The 20,557-nt window shown below is 31.6% G+C and overlaps 2 protein-coding genes across 3 annotated transcripts; both read right to left on the bottom strand.

The window, feature by feature from the left end:
- Positions 1 to 1,592: 1,592 nt before the first annotated feature.
- LOC106326763 (expansin-A9-like) lies at positions 1,593 to 3,371 on the bottom strand. Its single transcript, XM_013764685.1, has 3 exons — positions 3,154 to 3,371; positions 2,740 to 3,058; positions 1,593 to 2,312 (listed from the first exon to the last, which is right to left on the bottom strand). Exons 1-3 carry the CDS (start codon positions 3,308 to 3,310, stop codon positions 2,003 to 2,005), a joined length of 786 nt encoding a protein of 261 aa, XP_013620139.1. The 5' UTR covers positions 3,311 to 3,371; the 3' UTR covers positions 1,593 to 2,002.
- A 5,694-nt stretch (positions 3,372 to 9,065) lies between these two features.
- On the bottom strand, positions 9,066 to 11,228 carry LOC106326762 (uncharacterized protein C24B11.05-like). Of its 2 annotated transcripts, XM_013764682.1 has the most exons (8): positions 11,101 to 11,228; positions 10,468 to 10,532; positions 10,317 to 10,382; positions 10,137 to 10,234; positions 9,900 to 10,025; positions 9,551 to 9,811; positions 9,390 to 9,455; positions 9,066 to 9,301 (listed from the first exon to the last, which is right to left on the bottom strand). In XM_013764682.1, the coding sequence occupies exons 2-8, from the start codon at positions 10,526 to 10,528 to the stop codon at positions 9,146 to 9,148; spliced, it is 834 nt and encodes a 277-aa protein (XP_013620136.1). In that variant the 5' UTR covers positions 10,529 to 10,532; positions 11,101 to 11,228; the 3' UTR covers positions 9,066 to 9,145. The 2 variants fall into 2 exon arrangements, with proteins under 2 accessions (XP_013620136.1, XP_013620138.1); XM_013764684.1 differs by lacking the exon at positions 11,101 to 11,228 and having other exon boundaries at positions 10,468 to 11,014.
- Between the last annotated feature and the right edge of the window lie 9,329 nt (positions 11,229 to 20,557).

Below are 20,557 nucleotides of genomic sequence, written 5' to 3'. Positions count from 1 at the left end.
CGGTCTAGGCGGAGAAAATCGGATATCCGATTTTTTTAACCGATTTAGCATAAATCGTGACAGAAGAGTGACGCGTAGCGCCCATGCGGCCGATTTTTAGATCAGGGGTTTTTAGTTGGAAAAATAGAGAAGTTGCTTAAACTATATTTTGAACCAAAGATAAACTAAACTAAGGATATAACTTTTCTGGCCGAACATATATGTTATTACATTTTTGTATTCATATATTTGGTTATGAATTATGGCATCTCCTATAATAAATAAATTAAGATATCTTATCTTTTGTTTAAAAAAAGAATTGGGAATCGACCCAACTAACAAGTAAGATGTCACATTTGAAGTCACCGGTGATTTTCTTACGTTCGTCTATTGTTCTTTTGTGCCGAAAAATATTGATGCTTTAAAGATGAGATGATATAGGATTTATGCTTTCCACCATCTTTAATCTTTCTATCTTTCTTGCAGGTGAACCAACCAAATAGACAGATACTTATATTTATATATATGGGTATATCTTTATTTTTATCGCAACTCTATGTTTGTGTATTGCTGCTTAAAGGAAACTGAAACCTTTTAAAGGCAGAAAAATCTTTAAAATGCTACTCTGATTCATATTGATGGCCTCAGTTTAAGATGAAATTGTCCATCTCGACCAGCCACATAAACTAATTACGATTATAATATGAAAAGATACTACCATTATTTACAATTTTACATATGAATGTTTATAAATTGAAATGATGTACATGCACGGTAACTAACAAATACCTCGTCTCGAAAGAAATAAAGAGGAAAAAAAACTAAGGCCGTTGTTATTACATTACTGGCTGATGCTATCTAAATAGTATGCATCTAGATGTATCATGTAACCATATGAAACACTGTCATGGGATAAATAAAACCCCCAACAGTAATGTAAGTATGTAACAAAATATCTATAGATAAAAAACGAATTATACATTGGTTGGTCCATCAACTAAATCATCAGAATAAAAGATAAGATTCTGTAAAATCTGATTCAATATCTTATATTACTTTTATGTTGTTTTTCTCTGATAAATTGTGTTCGCAGATTGCACATGATGATGGTGTTATGCATTTATATCACATCACATGAATTTTATTCTCCTCAGTGCATCACCTCTTACATAAGTACATGCCAATGTACGTATGGTACACCGTATATCCCGGAATTATGGGCCGTATAAATCTTATAGATTCCGTGCTTATAGGTTTGAATGTTCAAAGTATAGTGACCTTACGGGAACGATAAGGGACAGTTTTCCGTATGATTATTGGAGTTCCTTGCTCTTGGATCTTTAATACACATATATTTGTATGTATATATTATATATGTGTATATTCTTAATTATATACGCATATATAATATATACATATAAATATATGTGTATTAAAGACCCAAGAGCAAGGACCTCCAATAATTATGTCCCCAAAGGCGAATAAATTTGATACTCAAAATTTAAAAAGCAAATATGAAGTTTGAATATTTTCTAATCGCTATTTGAAAGTCAAACACAACAAACCAACATAAGCAATACATTCATTACATTAGTATTTTAACAGATTGAAGATAAAGAAATGGTATCAAAATGAATAGCCAATCATTTATTTATATAAATGGAAAATCCAAGTTTCTTAGTATCATATATATACTAAATACAATCAGAGCATAAAGGAGAGCTGCGGGCTACAATTATCTTTATCCCAGCCCTTTCTTTTTGAAGCCGCTTCAGCCAATTCTCTACATAACCGAACAAGACATAACACACCAAAAACAAAAACAAAGTCTTAATGTTTTAAAATAAAACCTATCTTCCAAACCAAGCAGCCCCAATACTTTCCCTGAGAAAATAAGGGAAAAATGGTAGAAACGCAAGTTCCAAATCATAACTAATTTTAAAGACACGTAAATATATATATATGAGAGGGAAAAAAAACTTCAAATATATCTTCGGCAGATTATTGTTTTATCTTCTAGAAATCAGACGCGGAAGTTCTTGCCGGAGAAAGTCTGACCAAATTGCCAATTACTCGGAACGATGTTGTTGGAGGTGGAGCTTCTACCATCGGAGGTTTTGACTCGGAAAGAAAGAGATTGGCCGACCAGAATTGCGTTTGATTGCCAGTTTTGTCCCCAGTTGCGGCTAAGACCTAACCAACCTGTGTTGCTTCCTTTAACACTAACCATCTGGACGTTTCCGGCTCCGGCTACGTTAGTGACTAGCACCAAGTTGAAGTACTTGGATCCATTGATCGTGAATCTCATACCTCCCTTCTTCCTACATGGAACCCTGCAACACCCCAAAAAATATATATGGCAATTAGTTATGTCTGAAAATGTATACTCAATGAAACTCTTTAGCTTAGATTGATGTTTTTTACGTTGATATCATATTTAAAACAAATTAATAAACTAGATAGAATATTATAATAATTTTACGTAACGTCATGAAAGGGAGTGAGTTTATAGTATGTTTTTTGATGACCCGGGTCGATTTTGGGTTATGTCGATGACCCGGCAAATGTATGGGGTAAAGTGAAGAAGTGTCGGAACTTAGCTGACTTCAATGCAAAAGAAAATGTCCCCGAATCTCATGGATTGAGACGTGTAAATTACTGAACCGCCCTCGGGATTTTACCCGGACGCAGTATTTTTTATGATTACGAGAAAATGAGAAATAAAAACAGACTGGACTAGTGAGGTATGAAGAATTTTACCTGCGGTAAGAAACGGGGACGATACCGGCCCTATACTTAGCGATGGTTAAAAACATAGGCATGGCGAGATCAAAGTGCTCACGAGGAGGGTTACACCAACCACCATTGTCGCTAGCTTGAGCAAAGTTAGGTGGACAGAAATTAGTAGCCGTGATAAGGATCGATGGGTTCCCGGGAAGACACCAGCCTGGATCATTGACACACTTGAGCTCAAAGCAAGCACCACAGCTCAAACCGTTGTTGAACAAGGCCGTGCTTAAAGCCGCCGTGTTCACACCGTAACCTTGGCTATATAAATTCCCGTACCCGCACGCACCACCTGTAACAATACAAACCGTTAGTTAAGTGTTTATTCATTGCATAGTGTGTTCAGGAACTTGACTTTAAATAAAGTTTTGTTTAAAGGGTGTGTACCCATAGTTCCTGAAGCATCAGCTTCACCGTAGAAGGTGGCGTGAGCGTTGACCCAGGGACCTCCGGTGTAAACTCCGGGGATCCTGGCGTTTACTGTGGTTGTCGTTAGAGCAGCAACCACCATCACCGCCATTACAGTCATTACTTTCGCCGCCATTTTTTCTTCAGTACGGAATGGTCTTTTCTGGAAGAGAGAGAAAGAGGGGAGTTGTGTGAGGGATGAGGATGGTAGGAAGGCTACTTATGGAGGAAGAGAGCAGGCTTCAAAAGAGCTTACCGCTTTATTCTATTATGATTTTCTTTTTATTGTCTAAGTTAATTTTTTTTATAAATTATCAGTAGTTCCGCAATTTTTTCCTCAGGATCTAATAAATATTTCTATTATATTCCACCGAACTCAAAAGAGTTTAAATTTCCCATCCAAAATAATTATTGACTGTTTTTAGTAAATAATAGTAAATTATTGTTGAACTGTTTTATATAAAATAAATAAATTTGATTTTTTGTTTGTACATGCTCACTTCATCATTAATAAAAATTAGTGAATAATATTTATTTAACAGGTATATACGTTGTGGAGAACATCAATTGATTTTAGAAATTTTATTAGATGTGTTATCTGGAAAAGTCTATAGTCGTAAATTTTAAAATTAAAGAGAATGCAAAAGGTAATTTTTTTTTTGATCAAAGGTAATTTATTATAAAGCTAAAATAATCAATCTTTGGTACTTATTCTTCAAGAAAGTGCAAAGAGAATAACTGAACACTTGTTTCTCACTTTCCGTAAAGCAATAAAAAGGAAAATCTTCTGAGCTTTTTCCTTATCAAGACTTTTGATCTTGTTTTATTTGTTTTTGTTAGGTTAAATAAAAGTATTGGATTTACGTCTATCATTCTATCAACCAAAAGCGAATACCTAAATACTATATATGGAAAACATCTAGAGAATGTCAATTGCTTGAACAATTAATTATTGGGAAATCCTTTTTCTAAAGTTTATAAATCCATTGTAAAAAGCGTGTAAATATGAATATACTAAGGTTAAAATCTTTTTTTTTTATCAGTTGCAAGTCAGCTATGTATTTTTTTTTTATATAAGCCAAAAGGATAGCAAACGCACGTGGTCCGCACATGGGCATCTCATGCATTTTTCTTTGGTCAATTTGCGAGTTGTGCCAATTGGAAATCCCACATGAACTCGGATATCACATCCGATTCAACTCACAGCAATAATTTTCTCGATCAAAATTCATATGAAATTAATGAATAATCGAAAAAGATAAATGGTTGCAGATATTTAATAATGGGAATGAATTCCGTTTCTCCCATCTATTTCATATTTGTGAAAACACAAGTTTTTTTTTTTTGCTAAAGTGAACACAAGTTACAATCAAGTAATCAACTTTAATTATTGATACTCTTATACAATTGCTAATTAAATATCTGTAGATTTTGTTGTTGTTTCTGGACTATAAATGAGACTAGAGTGTCCGTATGAGTACACGAAAAATACGGTATCGCATTTAACAGGACCGTGTGTCGATGCAGTTGGGACTCAACTGATTGCGGGGGCCATAATCACGTTTTACCATACAAATATGTATAAAGAAAAAATGAGCTTAATCGATTGTAACGAGCAATATGTATGGTTTTCCAAATGTAATTTATATCGTAACTAATTCTGATACAAATATGTATAAAGAAAAAAAAATACAGAAGATCACATAAAAATATACTAAAAGTCTAACACGTATATTGTCAATCAAAATTATTTCTAGCAACCCAGGAACTATCTTCATATTGTATATATAAATCATAGTTATAAATTTAAAATATTCGACACTATATCCATGTGCTTCATTTATTGCCAATTTTAAAAATTGATTTCAAGGTACGTAAGCCATTACCCCCTTGCTAAGGCTTCGATAATCATATATTTATTTCTACTACCATAGAGAATCTTTATCCAAGGATATATACTATAAGGGTTCTTAGTGTGTGGATTCCGCGTATGACCCATTTTTCTTTAAGAAACCGGTTACCAAAACTATCAAATAGTAGTCGGTCCTTAAAGGTTTCTTACACTGTCTGCGGGCTCTACTAACACGTGACGGTCCGCGATTGGTTCGTTTTTAATTTTTTTTTTTTTTAAATTCGAAAATGTAAAAAAAAAAAAAAAAAATCAAGAAACCCAAATGGGGTTTCTCGGATAATGATGGTCTTACTTACACCATAAACGTTTTCACACTCTTGTTGGGTTTTTATCGATTCAACAAATTGTATTCTAATTACATTGTGCACTGTTTAGACATATAGTCTTAGATAGTAGGCAAGTAAATTTAATTAAACGAGAAGTCAATAAACGTCAGAGATTTATTTTAAGTTAAGCTTCAAGAAGCACATGTGATTGTTTCCAAGAATGTTCACCTAGAATTAATCATTTATGGCATTATACGACAATTTATAATTTTGTTTTTTTTTTTGTTTGATAAAATGTACTATTAAATTGTTACTACATGTGAGTTATTTTTGTAAGGATTAATAATTTATCAGCTCGTTTACCTAATAGTTTTATGAGAAACTAGTAAAGAGAGACTAATGCATGTGCGTTTAATATTTGCTAGAGTTGTTTTAGAAGAAAACAGTTACATTTTCTTGTTTTAGATCGCACTTCGTCCGTACTACTCGACACCGAGCAATAGTTTAATGCTACCCAATGTATAACCGAAGCCGTCCCCACGTTACATTTTCTTGTTTTATTAATTCCTAGTTGATATAAGTATTTCATTAATCATATAAATATAAAATTTATGCTAGCTTTTGTTTATTTAATCTCATAATAAACATCGTTTGAACATTTTAGTTTTGTTTCAAAATGTTATTTTATATACTTCAACTAAGAAATGATATGTTCTTCCTATCTGTAAGAAACATATGTTTATAAGTTAATATATCATATATGCATAACTATTATTATGTATATATCAAATTATCAGCTAGTCGGTGACCGGTATTAATTGTTATGAAACATAATGTAGGAACATAGTAACATGAAAATATTCATTGAGTGCTACAGCGTACATTTTCAGCATTTGACTTTTTCATTTTCCCCTGCAACTAAACTTACGGTACGTGTTGGACTTTGTATACAACGTACGAATTCTTATTCTCTGTTCTATCATCATTTTAAATATTAGAAAATCCCGATTCGTATAACTAAACCCGCTTTGTGTATACGTTGTAAGGCCTTATGTTGAATCGTATATGTAAAATAATCCATGAGTCGTATCTTATGTTGGAATTTGGAATATATATTTAGATGTGGAGGAAGAGAATCTACGATTCATTTGGTACAATCATTAGCATATAAGATCGAGATTCGAGAAAGTACTCGCATTAGGTCATGGCAAGTTTTGACTTATAAATCGTTTTACAATATATGCGCAGAAGGTAATTGGTCAAATAGTTTTATTTACACTTAGATAGCAATTATGGCTGTCTTTTTCTATATTTTAATATCCACATTTATATGTAATATAATCTTTACTTGAAAACAATATCCAAAATACCATACAAAAGCCAAGTTACAAAAAAATCCGTATAAGCCTAGAGTTAAGGGCTCAACAATGTGAAGTCCATATCATTAGATGATTAGATCCGACATACCTTGAACTCCACGCTACGTTAGTATTAAGTGTATATCTTTATCAAGGCTTTCAAGCTCTGTTTGAGACCTTTAGATCGATCAACCCCAAGATTGAAAAAGTAATATATATATAATATATCAAAACAAGTTTCCTATGCGCTGACTTACAATAAAATCATGATAAATTGCATCAGCCATATATGCGTGTAGCATATCCCCATGCGTTTAATTCTTAAAGCAGATGACATCCCAACTTTTCAGTTGCAACAAAAGATGAAGAATTAACAACGAGAGGTGGCCTAAGAGAAGATATCATCTAGCCTTAAAGTCTTTGGTTGGAGAACTGGTTCACTCTGGTTTTTAGCCGAGATCGAAAGCTTTATTCAGAGCCGGCCCTTGGCCTTCTGGCCGACTTATTTATTAGATCCGACATACCTTGATCTCCATGCTACGTTAGTATCAAGTGTTTACCTTTCTCAAAGCTTTCAAGCTATGTTTGAGATCTTTAGAACGATCAAATCTAATATTGAAAAAGTAAATATATATCAAAGGAAGTTTCCTGCGATGATCCTTTATATCACCGATGAAAACATCAGCTTCTCCTCCTAATGTCTCTTTTCCTTCAGGAGTTCTGGCTAACCCCTTTGTCACAAACTCGTCCGACTTCTAAACAAGATCATCATCTTCGTGAAAACAAAGAGCTGTTCTGAAAATAACGAATGCAATTTTAGGATATAGTTCGACAGACCATCATATATATATATATATAATAAACTCCACATGCATTCAGATTTTGGACGTTTTGATCCCAACGAACTGCAAAGGAAACAGCGAGTACCTGTTCTCACCAGCGGCAGTAACCAGAACGGTGGGGAGACTCGCCATTGAATGAACTTCAAAGCTCTATAATTTTTGAATTTAGCAAAAAAAAAAGCTCTATAATTTTTGCCATTTTAAAAGAGTACAGTACAAGTAAGCGATGGGTGTGAACATTAATGACCGTCCGATGTAAACGCAGTTTGTTAATGAGTGTGACACGTGTCTTTTTCATAACGGTATAGATTGCTGTGACTCTAGTTAATAATTCCTTGAGCAATATAAAGTAGAGCCTCTATAAATTAATAATGTTAAAACTTTAAAATTTTATTAATTTATAAAGATATTAATTTACAAAAAATTTCTTATTTAGTTCTTTTTATTTTAAGATATATTTATTCTAAGATGATAAAATATTTGATTTTAGTGTATAGACATTAATTGTTATTTTTTTAAATTTGAAATTTATATTAATTTTATTATTATATTATTTGGTGTATATAATATATATTACATAAAATTTAAATTTGGTTTTAAATATAATACTACTAATTTTCATCAGAAATATATGAAGTGTTGAGAAATATAAAAATAATTCAATTGTAGATATAAAACAAACAATATAATAATAGATTCTTATTTATATAAAATCTGTATACATATAAATTATTAATTTATAATTTTAGTGGGACTAGAATTTTCTAAAAGATATTATTTTATAATTTTAATGGTACCGATAAAATTTATTAATTTATCGAGTATTAATTTATTTTTACTCTATACGAAGCCCGATTCCCATGTCTGGCCAGCGACGTCATTAATGACCGTCTGATGTAATGTCAGTTTGTTGCTGAGAATGATGAAGGTTTTGGGCCCAATTATAATGTTATGTATTCAATTATGGACCAGAGACGTTCATGTATGGTAATCGAGCATATCGAAGATGCTCCTATTATACTTCCTCCGTTCCGTTTTTAGAAAATAGTTTTGTTTTAATTTATACGATGTTTTGAAATTTTTTATGCATATTTATTAAAACAATTGATTAAAATATTAAAAGTTAATGTATAGTTTTTGTCTTATTTGTTCAGAATAACAATGATTGACTACTTTTAGTTATTTTTGTCGTTGTAATCAAGTGATTTTGTTAAAAGTAATTTTTTTCTTAATTTATGTGTTTATGCTAAAACATCTTACAAAAAGAAATAGAGGGAGTATTTAAAAACTACTATTCACTAGCAAAAATGATATGGTAAGATACTAAGATTTTACTGATTTATGATTTTCAAAAATTTCTTACATTTAGGTTGAAAATTCTTGGACTAGAATTTTGAATTAGTTTTAAATTACACCCGATCCAGCTGTTTTAAAATTATTCAGTTCTCTTGTAACTAAAGGGAAATTATTTCGTGATTTTTATTTGAACTTATAAACACAACTCGGGAAACGAAAATGACATAGGTCATTTGAAAAAAAAAAATTGAAAATGACAGTGGAGGAAAATTAGGTACATGCAACGATAAAACAATTCTAAGCTCTAACAGACGTCTCAACGGCGACCTTGCCGGAATATCCAACATCCGATGATTTTCTGTCGGACTCCCATAACTCTGGTAATGCCTCCTTCATGTTGTGAATGTTTTCCAAGGCGTAATCAGCTCCTTTGACTTTGTTTGGTGAACCAACCTGAAAACAACAAACTCAAGAGTCAACTTCGAACTCGGTTTAATTAATTTAGATTCCGGTTAGGTCTGTCTAACTAAAGTAATCGTACCAGAACCGTGTGAAGACCAACGCGTTTTCCAGCTTGTACATTTCGAACACTGTCCTCAAAGAACAGCTGCCAAGAGAAATAAATAAAAATTAGTTGTGTTATCCTCGTTTTAAGAAAAAAATCGAAATAAAAATTAATTGTGTTAACCCGGTAAGCTATACCGTTCGGTTAGGATCAATATTGGCGATCTCGAGGGCTTTCTCAATAGCGGACTCACAAGGTTTACACACAATAGGCGTTTTAGGGAGTGAACCGACCGGCTCAGACAGGTCGAAATGTCCAACGATATCAAATATCTCAGAAGCAGCGTTTGTGTGCGTCGGGTTAAGCGTTTCGAAACATATGATCCCTTCGAAACAATCCTCTAATCCCAACTTCTTCAACGCCTTGGCCGCGTGAACTCTATCCGCGTTGGTAAATATCTAATAACGGGAGGAAAATATTGCTTAGTTATTTATCAAAACTATAATATAGTGTATGGTATATAAAAAATATGATTGTGGTACATACGACTTTGCGGAGAGGAAGGCTAAGCAAGATACTTCGGAGAACAGGGTCAGGTTTTATGTTGTCGTACGGTAAACGACCGTGGACGAAAGAGTGATATTCGTCGTAGTCAAAGTCATATCCTATCGCCTATAAAACGAGAAGATGTATCGGGTTAAGCAGGCTGATACCAATAAAAAAAAAAAAATGAAAGTATACGAAAATGGGATTTAAGAATGGTATTGGATGTTGATCACGTACTCTAAGACCCGCCATTGTTGTTCCATAGTTCTTGTAGAGAAGATTAGACAATTCAACGATTTTGTCCTTCGGTATACCTAGTTTCTCGACCATATAATCTATCATATACCATAAAAAACAAAAAAAAATGTCAGAAATGGTTTATTAATCGAATAGGTGATAGCAAAGCAAGAATGTTACCTTTGATGTTCTTCCCACATTCTCTGGCGAGTCCGGTGCTAAGAGGATAAAGAGTGTCGTCCAAATCTAAAGATGATTTTTGATAAGCTGGTCAGGTTACTTTTCGTGTAATTTAATTAAGTTCATTGGTATATTATGGCTAAGGACGTACCGAACAAGAGACAGTCGTACTTCTGCGTCGCTGAAAGCCCGTACCGGTTTTCGAACTCCATTTCTCTGAAACAATTGATTGGATCACAGAAGAAAAGTTTTAAATATTTGTTACTTTAAATAGGGGCTTTAATTCTGTATCACAGAGATTTTTCATGGATAATAATGATCCCAATGGATCTTTTCAGATTAGATTTGTACTTATGAAAGAGAAAAACAGGAAAACAAATAACATAAATAGTTTTGTGAAATGAATGGACATAGTTGCTTGTGTCCCAAGAAAATCGTGATAAGATGTTTTAAAACGTGAACTGAGAAATTCAGCGAATTACAACCACTGATTGATTACTTTCCCAAATTATTATCAGCATACTAGATACAAACGATAATATATGTGTTTGTGCACGTATCATGTATACATATAAGACTAACACGTGTGTGGTTAACACAATGTAAATAGTTTTTAACACTATCTAATTGTCTATGTATTAACTAGTTTTTCGGAAATGGAGGAAAAAACGATTAAACGGCAAGGAGTTTGAATTTTGAAAGCAAAACACAGAACCAACGTAATGTTCCTAAACGGAAAAAGGAAACAGGAAGGTGTTGAAGGAGGACAACTTAGCAGCTCTACCTTAGCTTTAATTTGAACTGAAACTGGCAGAGTCGAGGGAGGGAGGGAGAGAGAGAGCGGTGTAGGGGAAGGATGGAGAGAGTCAGAGAAATGGTTTAAATAGGAAACTCTATCCGGCTCTTTCCGATCATTAAAAGCTATTTGCAAAATTTTAAGCATTTTCTCAAATTTTAACTATATATTATTATACTTAGCTAATTATAGTGTCCTCTCCTAGCTACTTTTAACTAAAACCGTGTGTGCGTTTCTAAGTTCTAACGTACAAGTCAAATTAAGAGGATGACCACGCCATTCTCTTTCTTATTTGGTGCTAATATATGAAACGTTGCAATAATTGTATGTAATAATGTATCATATGAATGTTCTTTTTTGTATCATATGAATGTTTTACAGAAAGAAAGACATCTATATAACATATATATGAGAATTTTTTATAAAACTTGTGGTTATATATCATAATAGTCATATTCTTTTGGATATTTGGAGTCCGATCGTATAATATTAATTTATTATCGGTAGCCAACTATAAAAGGCTAAAAGCTGTAAGCCACCAAGTTGTTCCACCATCATGCATCTAAGATAAACTTTCAAATAGTTGAACTATGAAGTTATAAATGTACGAGCTTGATAAATTTAAAATATACTGTATATATGCAACTATTATTTGTTTGGGTTGTAATTCTGCAATTTACTATAAAATAAAAATAATCAATAATATTTTGTATAAAATACGAAAATATTGTTGAAAGCTATGGTTATTTAAATGTTTTGTTTCTTTTGGCATCAATCAATAATGGTGTGTTGAGTTATATATAAACAAGAAGATAGGATCAAAAGCGATCCTATCTCTCTGGTTCCAATTATTGAGGAACTAAAACTCATTTAAACATTTGTAGGACTTGTTGGTGCGTCTAGAACGCTAGTTCCTAGATTAAAGGACATCGTCAAATCTAGAACTTAAGCACATGTGTCCTCTGAGACTCAAAATTTGGAATTTATGGACTCGCTAAATTATTATTTTGGATCTTAGCAGCTGTGACAAAATAAACAGAAAGTCATATTGACAGTTTCATCTGGAGATGTATACATTATTAGATACTCTTCTTGGCTCTATATTTCATATTATATCGTAATATCGTCCATCAATTATTTAGTTAGCCATTCCAAAAATATTAAATCGAAAGCAATTATTAGTATTTTATTTTTTGAGAAAAGGCTTTCACAAAGCAATTAGTTGTGAATAAGTTCCGTCAGCAAAAAATGATTAATATGACTGGTACGTAGCTACAAACACAAATTAGATGGTCATTAATTTACAAGAGATTACTAGTTTCCGAAATATGTGGAAAGTTATACATTCTTATGGAGTATCATTTAAATACAATACAATAGTTAATCTTGATTGGAATCGCAAAACAAAACAAAAAACTTTCTGAATTTGGCCATTACAAACCTATTGAGAAAAAACATTCGACTATTTTATTCATATATATGCCTAATAAATTAATTTTGTATTTAGTCTGAAACCTTCTTTTTTTTTCTCAATGATGATTTCTAAAATTGGGCTAGAGATTAAGAGACATGAGGAAATGGATGTTGCATGCATGCAATGAATTTTAGCTTGGAGGTTCCAGCCGTCTCTCTTAAGCTTTTAGCTAGACTTCCATTTGTGAACACGATCTCCTTGAAGATGGCCACGCGAAACACGAGCATGATCAAAATTTCCATATTATTTTTAGTGTATATTTTTAATATTTACCTTGATCAGCTATCAATCAAGGAATCACCACTGGTTATATGAATTAGAAATGTGAAATATATAGTTGACAAATGAATGTGACCATATGATGTTCATATAAACTTAAAATAATTAATGACATGTGCATTGAATTTTTTTTAAAAAAATTTAAAGTAGGACATTAATTATTGTTTTCTATGTTTTTTTTTATATATACTCATGCACTCCCCCACGTAATTCTCTACGCATGCACTCCCCCATATCAAACGCTGTTTATTTCTTTATGCCGCCTATACCGGTAAACATTATGCCATTTATGTGGGAGTTTGTACTTAAACCTTGGGAGTACAATAATCTATACTATTACTAACTACTCCCTCATTTTCAAAATAATTAATACTCCCTCTGTTCCGTAAGATTTTCTAGAGTATGCACGCTTATTAAGAATTTAATAAATGTTTATAATTTAATTTTTTTTTTATTATACATTTTCCAATAACTTTCCACCAATGAAATTTAATCAATTCAAACATTTTCAATTAATGTTCCTCAAAAGTATAAAAAATACCTTAACAATATAGAAAATCTATCTTTGTGGAACAAGAAAAAAATCTAAAACATCTTACTTTCGGGAACGGAGGTAGTACTTTTTAGAATTTTTACAAACACATAAAATTTTGACAATAAATGCATTGTTTTCCGTGTTTAGCTATTTTCTATAATTTTTAACCAATCAAAATTTAGTAAACACAATTAATATTTTAAAATTTAAAAATTTAAAATTATTACATACATTGAAAAATTAAAATATGAATCTTTTAGAAACAATTTTTTTTTCTAAAACATGGTTCTTTCTGAAACAGATGGAGTAGTGAAAATCACAAACCATAAATAACAAATATCTGATACCTTGTGGTCTAGTAGTAAATGAACGACTTGAAAAAACAACATTTTTCAGCTTCGATCTATCTACAGCACCAAATTAAGTCACAATCTGAGTCTTTTTATAATTTGGGTATTCCACATTAAAAATAAAATAAAATAAAAACTCAACAACAAACAAAAAAACATCTTATTTTACACTGTGTTCGAAAATGCGGGCGTGTTGACGATTACTCGGACGCGTATACGGGAAGCGGAGCATGGCCGTGGCGAAAAGGGTCTGATCGGGTGCTCTGTGCGGTAAGACGAATTGTTTCCGTGTATCCAGTGTATTTGTGAAACGCGGGGGCCTAGATCCAAAACGTTTTACGCAATTAAGCCCAAGATCCTTTGGTATGAATCCTAATCCAAAGCATTTGTCACGAAATCAAGAGAAAAAATGAGAGGTGGAGACAAAATCCAAAGGGGATTGAGATCTCGTTCCAAACAAAATAAAGTTGAATCTTGTTCCTGCATCGTCTATCTTCTTCTATTTCACGAAACTGAGGAAGAAGAAGACTTATTTACAACTACCATTCACTAAAAACAAAAAAAATATTAAAAAAAATAAAATTAACGTAACAATGTTCAAACTCTAAGATAAATTGAATAAAACTACATTAGTGTCCACTACACCACGTTTACAACTCAGTTATCTTACAGAAATTTAATATATAAATACGCCACATTGTTTATATAGTTACCTACTTACATATACTTTTATATATATATTGAAATGTACATGTAAAAAACTTAAAAACTAGGCCCCGCGTACTCTCTATTTAATTTCCGATTTTTCGGTAACTCGTTAGGCTTGGACCAGCTGTCCGACTCACGCCTAGCATAGTTTCGAACACCAACACAATACTTCTGCCAATACCAAACATAGAATAATTAGAATTCTAAATAATTCAGTTTTGTTTGTAAACATTCAGAGTAACATTAGAAAAAAATACTAACTAATATAGTAGAAAATTATCAGTTTTGTTCGGTTGAGTTTGAGAAATTTTAGACGGATTCTATATATGAATTGTGTTTGTTTGACAAAATCAACAAAAATAACAACAAAACAAAGATAAATATATTTCAGAAAACTTCTATTTATTAAATGTTTCTTTTTCACTATATCTTTTGTTTTTTTTTGGGTCAAATATCTTATCTTTTGGTTTTATGATCTAATTTGATCGGTATTGTACAATTCGGGTGGTTGATTCGACTACTTTTAAATCGATACCGTGCAAGTGACCATGTGTTCATGCGTACATCTCGTTATGTATCACGTGCCTTCATCTTACACAGTAGCAAGCTTGCACGATTGTACTCAAAGCAAATCGAACGAGATTAATTCATCTGCGGTTGTGATTAATAGCTAAATAAAACCAGACAATCATTTCTTAGAATACATACACACTGATCTCCGTATCTGTATCCCATGTTATTAAATTCCTAAACAATAACATATTGTTTCGGGAATTATTTAGTGGTGTGAACCCAAAGATTCATATGCATCATTTCATCGTAAGGCGGCCCCATGTACTAACAACTAACTTTTAAGAATATTTACAATGCCCTCGTGCATAAAGTATTTTTTATTTAACTATATATCATAAAATGCATTTAGCTTTCAATAGTCCATCCCAAAAAACAACCATACATCAATCGTGTCGACATTGAAACAAAGTAGTGATTGGTAATTTGGTATATTAAAAGTGGTATTTAGAATGTACCGCCAGATATATGGACTGAAACAATCGTGTGTTGATCTAAAAAACAATTGTGTATTGATGCCTTTGCTAAACATTCTCTCTCCCTCCTATATATTATTTTTTACTTTCTACATTTTGGTCATTTTGGTCAAATATGTTCCTTTTTATTTACCAAAAAGAATATATGTTCCTTTTTATTTAACATCAACTTTTCATTCACATAAGAAATTACAAGATTTTTTATTAGAAAAGAGCACTTAGATAAGGAAACGATCTAGTATAATCCAAAAACACGTCTGCAGATCGTACATTATCCAATCCATTTTTATTATATTCTTATGATCACTACAAAAACGAATTCATTTTACAACGCTTAATCCGTTTCTTGAACCACCTAGTTCGAAGTTGCTCACAAAAAAAAAAAAAAAACACCTAGTTCGACACAAATACAAGGTTATAAAAATAATCTTAAACTGTCGAAATATCCTAAACTGAGAAATCCAAACACCTTAGGTAAGTGGCATAGTAAAATTTGGTTGCCAAACAAAAAATAGATTGATTTATATAAGTATTTTGGAGTTCGCTTATTTCATTATAATTTGTTTCCTATAACTATGACCTATTATTCGTGTTTCCAGCTATGGATTTTTTTTAAGAAAATGTTGGTTTTAACTAATATTTATGAAATTAAATATTTAAATATCTGGAGTGTTTGGTAACCAAACAAGCTAAGACGTGAATATAAGATACTTCTGGAGAGCGAATCTGTCTCGATATAATTATGTCATAAAAATATTTTTGTTAATCAGAAAAGAAAGAAAATATAGTACAATGTGGCCGTATGATTGGTACTTTTGAAAAAGACTAGAGTCGAAATGCACAACTGTACAAGGAAACAACAGCTGTTTGCAATTCACCTTTTGAAAATTAAAATATTTTCTGATGTATAAAACTGGCAAATAATTGGACTCGTGGACGGTGGATCGTCAAGAAATAGAAACGAAAACATTAAACGCAAAGGTCCTACTTAAATTTTGTTATACATTTAAAGTTGTTACACATAGGCCTGACAAGGATCGGATATCCAGACAATTTTAAGATATCCGGATCCGGATCCTTATCCGGCGGATCCATAATTTTATTATCCTTATCCGGATCCGGGGTTTTCGGATATCTGGGTGTCGGATATCCTTGTAAAAATTGTAATATCCGGCGGATATCCGGATCCGAATTTGGATCCTAATATAAATAAAAAATAATATTAATATATATAAAATATTAACAATAATTTAAAAATAAAAATATATATAATGTTTTTAATTATTTCTATGTATAATATTACAAAATTTACATAGAATTTATATATACTATAATAAAAATGAAAATATATTAAATAAAATTAATTTATATATATAAGTATTACTATTTTTGAAATATTTATTAATAAAACTTACGGATCCGGATATCCGGACTAAAAAATTAAGATATCTGGATCCGGATCCAGCTTTGACGGATCCAACATTTTATTATCCGGATCCGGATTCGGCCCCTCCGGATATCCGGATTTTCAGATCGGATCCGGATCGAATCTCGGATCGAATCCGGATCTCGGATAAAAGTCCCAGGCCTAGTTACACATTTGTATGAAATTCTCCTTATTAAATACTTTACTAATCTCTGGAATTACGTGATAAAATGACACCTTGTTTCTTTGATTCAAAATCTGACATTTTTGGGGTCAAAACTTATTACCAAAAAAAAAAAAAAACTTATTCTAACTCGTTTTTTTCCTTTTCTGTTGTATTTGTATACATATCAGCTAGTTGGCATTGATATTGACATATTTGCTCATTTAACTTTGATCTAATTTATTTCTTTTATATGTTTTCGATTAATTTTAATAAACTGACAGCTATAGTTGATAATAGTTTGTTTTCATTGATTTAACAATTTCATTAGGTAATTATAAATATCAATATTATACTGGCTGGCGCTTATCACATTCACTTAATATATTTGATATAGGATGGGATCATTTTGTGTTTCTGCTAGTTATAGTACTTTCTATCAAACATGTTAACACGGAATATGTTAGAAACCTTAAAATACACAAACATGTATGTAAATACAATGTAAATATCCTAATAATAATATAAAACAGATAAAACAATGTATCCGAGGTCATTAATGATCCAAAATGCTTCCAACAGAAGAGGTCAGATATATTTGGAATGTATATTTTTAAACAAGTGCATCTCCAGCCCATAACACTTTTGTGTAAAAACTACATTATTTTTATGTAATTTTAACACCAAAATTTTTTTCTTCTCCAACCATAACACCAAAATTTACCCCAAAACAATATTTTTATTTTATATTATTAAATTAAAAATTTACTACTACTTAATATATATATATATATAATAAAAATTTGTTATGTAATTATACTGAACAAAAATATATCACAAATAATTGTTATTTAAAAAAGATATTTACAATTTTAACATACAACAATATTAAAATAATAAATTAAAATAGTTTATTTCAATATATGTAATATATTTATTTTATATATTTATTTTACTATTTTATATATATTTATTTTGTCATTAATAATTATTAAACTAATATTTATTAATAATAATAAGTAAATAGTGTTTAATATTATTAAAAATAGTGCGTGAACGGTGTTTGGCGTTGTGAACAGTAATAAATCAAATATGGTGTGATTTTAGTGATTTTTTACATTTAAGATAAAAGTCAAATGTAAAAAATAAGTAGTATACATATAAAAATCGCGTTATTTATTTTAAAATGAACTGTACTTCTGACTCGTAAAAAAGGTTAATTCATTGATGAAACCGTGAAAGAGACAAAAACTATAGGTACTAAAATGATATTCTAAAAGACATCAAAACTGAGATGACCCCATCATTACTCTTGCATGCAAACCCCTAATACATTTTCCTTCTTGTTTTGTCATTTTTATTTTTAATATTATTCCTTTGTAATGTTTCATCACTAATTAAATGTTTTGTTTACAATTCTACAAGAAAAATAATTGTAGGATGCTTGTTAACTTTACTAAAGCAGAGTGATTATTTTTAATTGAATCTCTCTCTTTGAAAACATATATAATTGCACCTCTTTTATTGCTTTTTCTTTCCTTGCATATGATAATTCAATCTCTAAACGTATAATAAATCGCATGATTTTGGAGTCTATGAACGTAGGAGTAGGACTACGTTTTGTTTGATAATGAACTTGTAGATATATTAAAGCCGACCTGCAAGCAATATTGGATAGTTAATTATTTATTTAAATGTAAACCAATGCAATTATATTTCTGGTATTCCTAACCATCAGCGAGAGTATGATGGGCACTGCATCCATGTTCACATACGTATACGTTGACATTTATGCAAAACCACAAATTTCAGTTAATTTTTCCCTGGCAACAAAGACCTGCAAACAACTCTTGTATTCCACATAAAATCTGTTGTTTTTTGTATTAAATAAACTAATATTCATCTAAGAAATATGTTGTACGTATACGAGGACCAAGTAAAATCGATGTTGAAACTAGAGGACCGAGTCAAATGCAAAGGAGTAGGAAGAAAAATAGATGACCGCAACAAAAACACGAAGCTGAGAAAATGTCAACCCCACTTGGAGCTTGATTTACTCATCGCCGGAGCTACCATATTAACTCACTCGAGTGGACCGTTTGTTAAGATTTGTTGGTTCTTTTCTCATACTCGTTCGGTTTCTTCTTGGATTTGAAGATTTATTTTGGTGGGTTTTTTCTTATACTCGTTAGGTACTTCAATGGGCCATTCATTTTTTTAAGGTAGGACAAAAGTATTCGGGCTTTTAGCTTCAAAAAGACAGGACACTTTTTCTAAATTTTCTCGCAAAGGGACTTTGCTAAGCAAGTTGGCCCAGCCACAAATAGAAAAAAATTACGAATTAAACCGCGTTATCATAAATTTGGTGCTATCAACTTAGTATATGTTCACGTCAGCATATCCAGTTCATAATCAGCTGTTATAAACAATCTCAGCTTTCCGTTTGATACGAAAGAGACGAAAACAGAATATTCCCGTTTTCCTTTTTTTTCCCTCCTAATTTGAAAGTTACCAAATATTTCGATTTCTTTAAAAAGGAAACTAATCAGAAATAAATTTCAAAGTTATCTATTCACACAATATATATATGAAAATAAGGATGTAACCGCTTCTTCTCGTATTATCGAGTTTGAAAGGGAGAGGATGGATTCAAAGAGAGATGATCTACACGAGAAGATGGAGGAGGATGAGTGTACGACGCCGAGAAGCGGGGAGCATAGGATTCCGGTGTCGTCTGTTTGTCCTCCGCCGCCGAGGAAGAAACCAAAGGTGGTGAGGAATCGAGATCCGCCGAGGAACGGTTATTTTCAGCCGCCGGATCTGGAGGATCTGTTCTGTGCACAGCTTCGAAGAGAAGCCTGCGCTTCGATTTGATTTTTAATTTTCTTTCTTCTGTAGATGCATCTTTTCTTATTCAGTTGTAGGATTGTTTGAATTTGATCTGTTTTTCTCATAAATTCGATCTGCTCGAAACTCTGATTTATCTATTCAGTTGTTTTGAATTGAAGTGTTTCTTCAGTTATATTTGATTTTAGGGGGAAAGATAAGCTATAACTGGTAAATAAAAAAAAGGAATGCATGGAACAGAGAAGAATGAAATAAGATGAATGAAATGCACTAGAAAAATGGAATTGATTCATTCCATTTATTCCTTATCAAAATTGTTTTGGAATGTTTTGATTTATACTTTCTTTGGTTAGATTTTTTTTAGAATTGATGGAATGAACATACCATTCCATTCATGTTAAATGGCATTTTTTTTAGTGAAAGCATTCTATTCCAAAAATAGTCAATCTAGTTACAGCCATAGCGAGAGAAGAAGACAGCATCAAACCTTACCACCTACAAATTTGCACATGTGCTTAGGTTTATTAGTTATGTTCTGGCTTTGTATTTCTTCTAACCAGAAACAAGGTGAAATATTCACATATGCATTAGCTTTCTTGTTTACATCAAAATCATAA

This window comes from Brassica oleracea, chromosome C2 (assembly GCF_000695525.1).
Source record: "Brassica oleracea var. oleracea cultivar TO1000 chromosome C2, BOL, whole genome shotgun sequence".
In the NCBI taxonomy this organism is placed as follows: Eukaryota; Viridiplantae; Streptophyta; class Magnoliopsida; order Brassicales; family Brassicaceae; genus Brassica; species Brassica oleracea.
This window is presented reverse-complemented; position numbering and strand designations above follow the sequence as displayed.

Bases quoted from the DNA above. Each gene is read 5' to 3' on its own strand.
- LOC106326763 (XM_013764685.1), bottom strand. From the start codon at position 3,310: ATGGCGGCGAAAGTAATGACTGTAATGGCGGTGATGGTGGTTGCTGCT. The intron at 3,059-3,153 runs GTACACACCCTT...GTATTGTTACAG, and splicing joins TGATGCTTCAGGAACTATGG to GTGGTGCGTGCGGGTACGGG. The intron at 2,313-2,739 runs GTAAAATTCTTC...GGGGTGTTGCAG, and splicing joins GTCCCCGTTTCTTACCGCAG to GGTTCCATGTAGGAAGAAGG.
- LOC106326762 (XM_013764682.1), bottom strand. From the start codon at position 10,528: ATGGAGTTCGAAAACCGGTACGGGCTTTCAGCGACGCAGAAGTACGAC. The intron at 10,026-10,136 runs GTACGTGATCAA...CTCGTTTTATAG, and splicing joins CAACAATGGCGGGTCTTAGA to GCGATAGGATATGACTTTGA. The intron at 9,812-9,899 runs GTATGTACCACA...TCCCGTTATTAG, and splicing joins GCCTTCCTCTCCGCAAAGTC to ATATTTACCAACGCGGATAG.